General features: G+C 47.0%; 1 protein-coding gene across 1 annotated transcript in view; it reads right to left on the reverse strand.

Annotated features, from left to right (window-relative positions):
* Positions 1-248: 248 nt before the first annotated feature.
* Positions 249-1,249, reverse strand: part of LOC104543188 (spermatogenesis-associated protein 5-like protein 1) — a gene marked incomplete at its 3' end in the record, with an annotated part of 3,250 nt that continues 2,249 nt past the window's right edge. Inside the window, exon 3 of the mRNA XM_010187733.1 lies at positions 249-1,249. Within this exon, the coding sequence (XP_010186035.1) occupies positions 249-1,249 (1,001 nt within the window).

Genomic DNA, 1,249 nt, shown 5'->3' on the forward strand with positions numbered 1-1,249 from the left:
CCTCTTTTCCATTTTCAAGTATATGGAGCTCTCAGTTTCCTGAGTAAAATGTGCTCCCTACCTTAACAAAGCGGTATCAATCGAAAGAAAGAAAGAAGACACAAGTCTGAAGCCTGTAGAATCCCACTATTAAACATGACTAGTAGAAAAACAACAACAAAAAAGTACTTCATTAACTGCCTGCCCCCTGCTCCACTTCAAAAAGGAAAGGAAAAAAAGAGAGCGTATGAATACCAGGGTTTGCTTACCTCTCTGTCAAATCTTCCAGGTCTTCTCAGCGCAGGGTCTAAGGCATCAGGCCTGTCTGTGGCTGCCACAATGACCATCTTACCCTCACTACCTACACCATCCAGTAGTGTTAGCAACTGAGCAACAATACGATCTTCAGGAGCATTGTTTGAGCTTCCTCGCTTTGGGCCCAAAGAGTCAACTTCATCAATAAAGAGAATGGTTGGGCCTTCATGTGACATTTCTCTGGCCTTTTCAAAGACTCTTTGTAAATTTTCTTCACTTTCTCCTGGTCTTGAGCCATACAGGGCTGCGCCACTGATGCAAACCAGATATGCACCCGCTTCTTTTGCTACTGCTTTTACCGTAAGAGTTTTCCAAAAAAAAGGGCCTATTAATAGCACCCCATTAGGGACAGAAAGCCCAAGCTTCTTAAAAGTTTTCGGGAAGCGGAAAGGCAGATCAATCATTTCTTTCAAAGATCTTCCCACGTCATCTAGCCCTGCAATTGAAGTTTTTGCAGGGTCTCCTGATGAATGTCTGTACCATTCAGAAGTGACCACCTCCGTAATTTTTATGCTTGTTTGGGGGGCTATCAGTCCAGCTTCATCCATCAAAATGTCTACAGACAGCATTTCAATATACACCACGGGACTGTTGAGATTTGCGGCAACAGTAACAACATAATTACATGAAACATAAACATTTCTTAGCAGTTCTCTAATCAGCTCCTGCAACACTGCTCTGGGAGTCGACTTTTTCAGTGCAGAGTTCTTAACGACCACTCTCACAGCTGCCTTTTTTAACTGGCGAGAAGGCAGAAGCTTCAGCTGGCCGACACTCAGCGTGAGGCCCCGCAAATCCCTCGCAGTCACACCGGCGGTTCTGCAGCTCAGATCAACCTGCAGGTACCCGTCCGCCAAATCCTGCCTGGGCCACGCTGTGCACAAACAGTAGCCGGTCGGCAACGCGACCCTCAGCGGAGCGCCGATCCTGGCTCCCAGGCAGCCGAGGGTGGCAC

This window comes from Mesitornis unicolor, unplaced genomic scaffold (assembly GCF_000695765.1).
Source record: "Mesitornis unicolor isolate BGI_N332 unplaced genomic scaffold, ASM69576v1 scaffold7547, whole genome shotgun sequence".
Taxonomy (NCBI): domain Eukaryota; kingdom Metazoa; phylum Chordata; class Aves; order Mesitornithiformes; family Mesitornithidae; genus Mesitornis; species Mesitornis unicolor.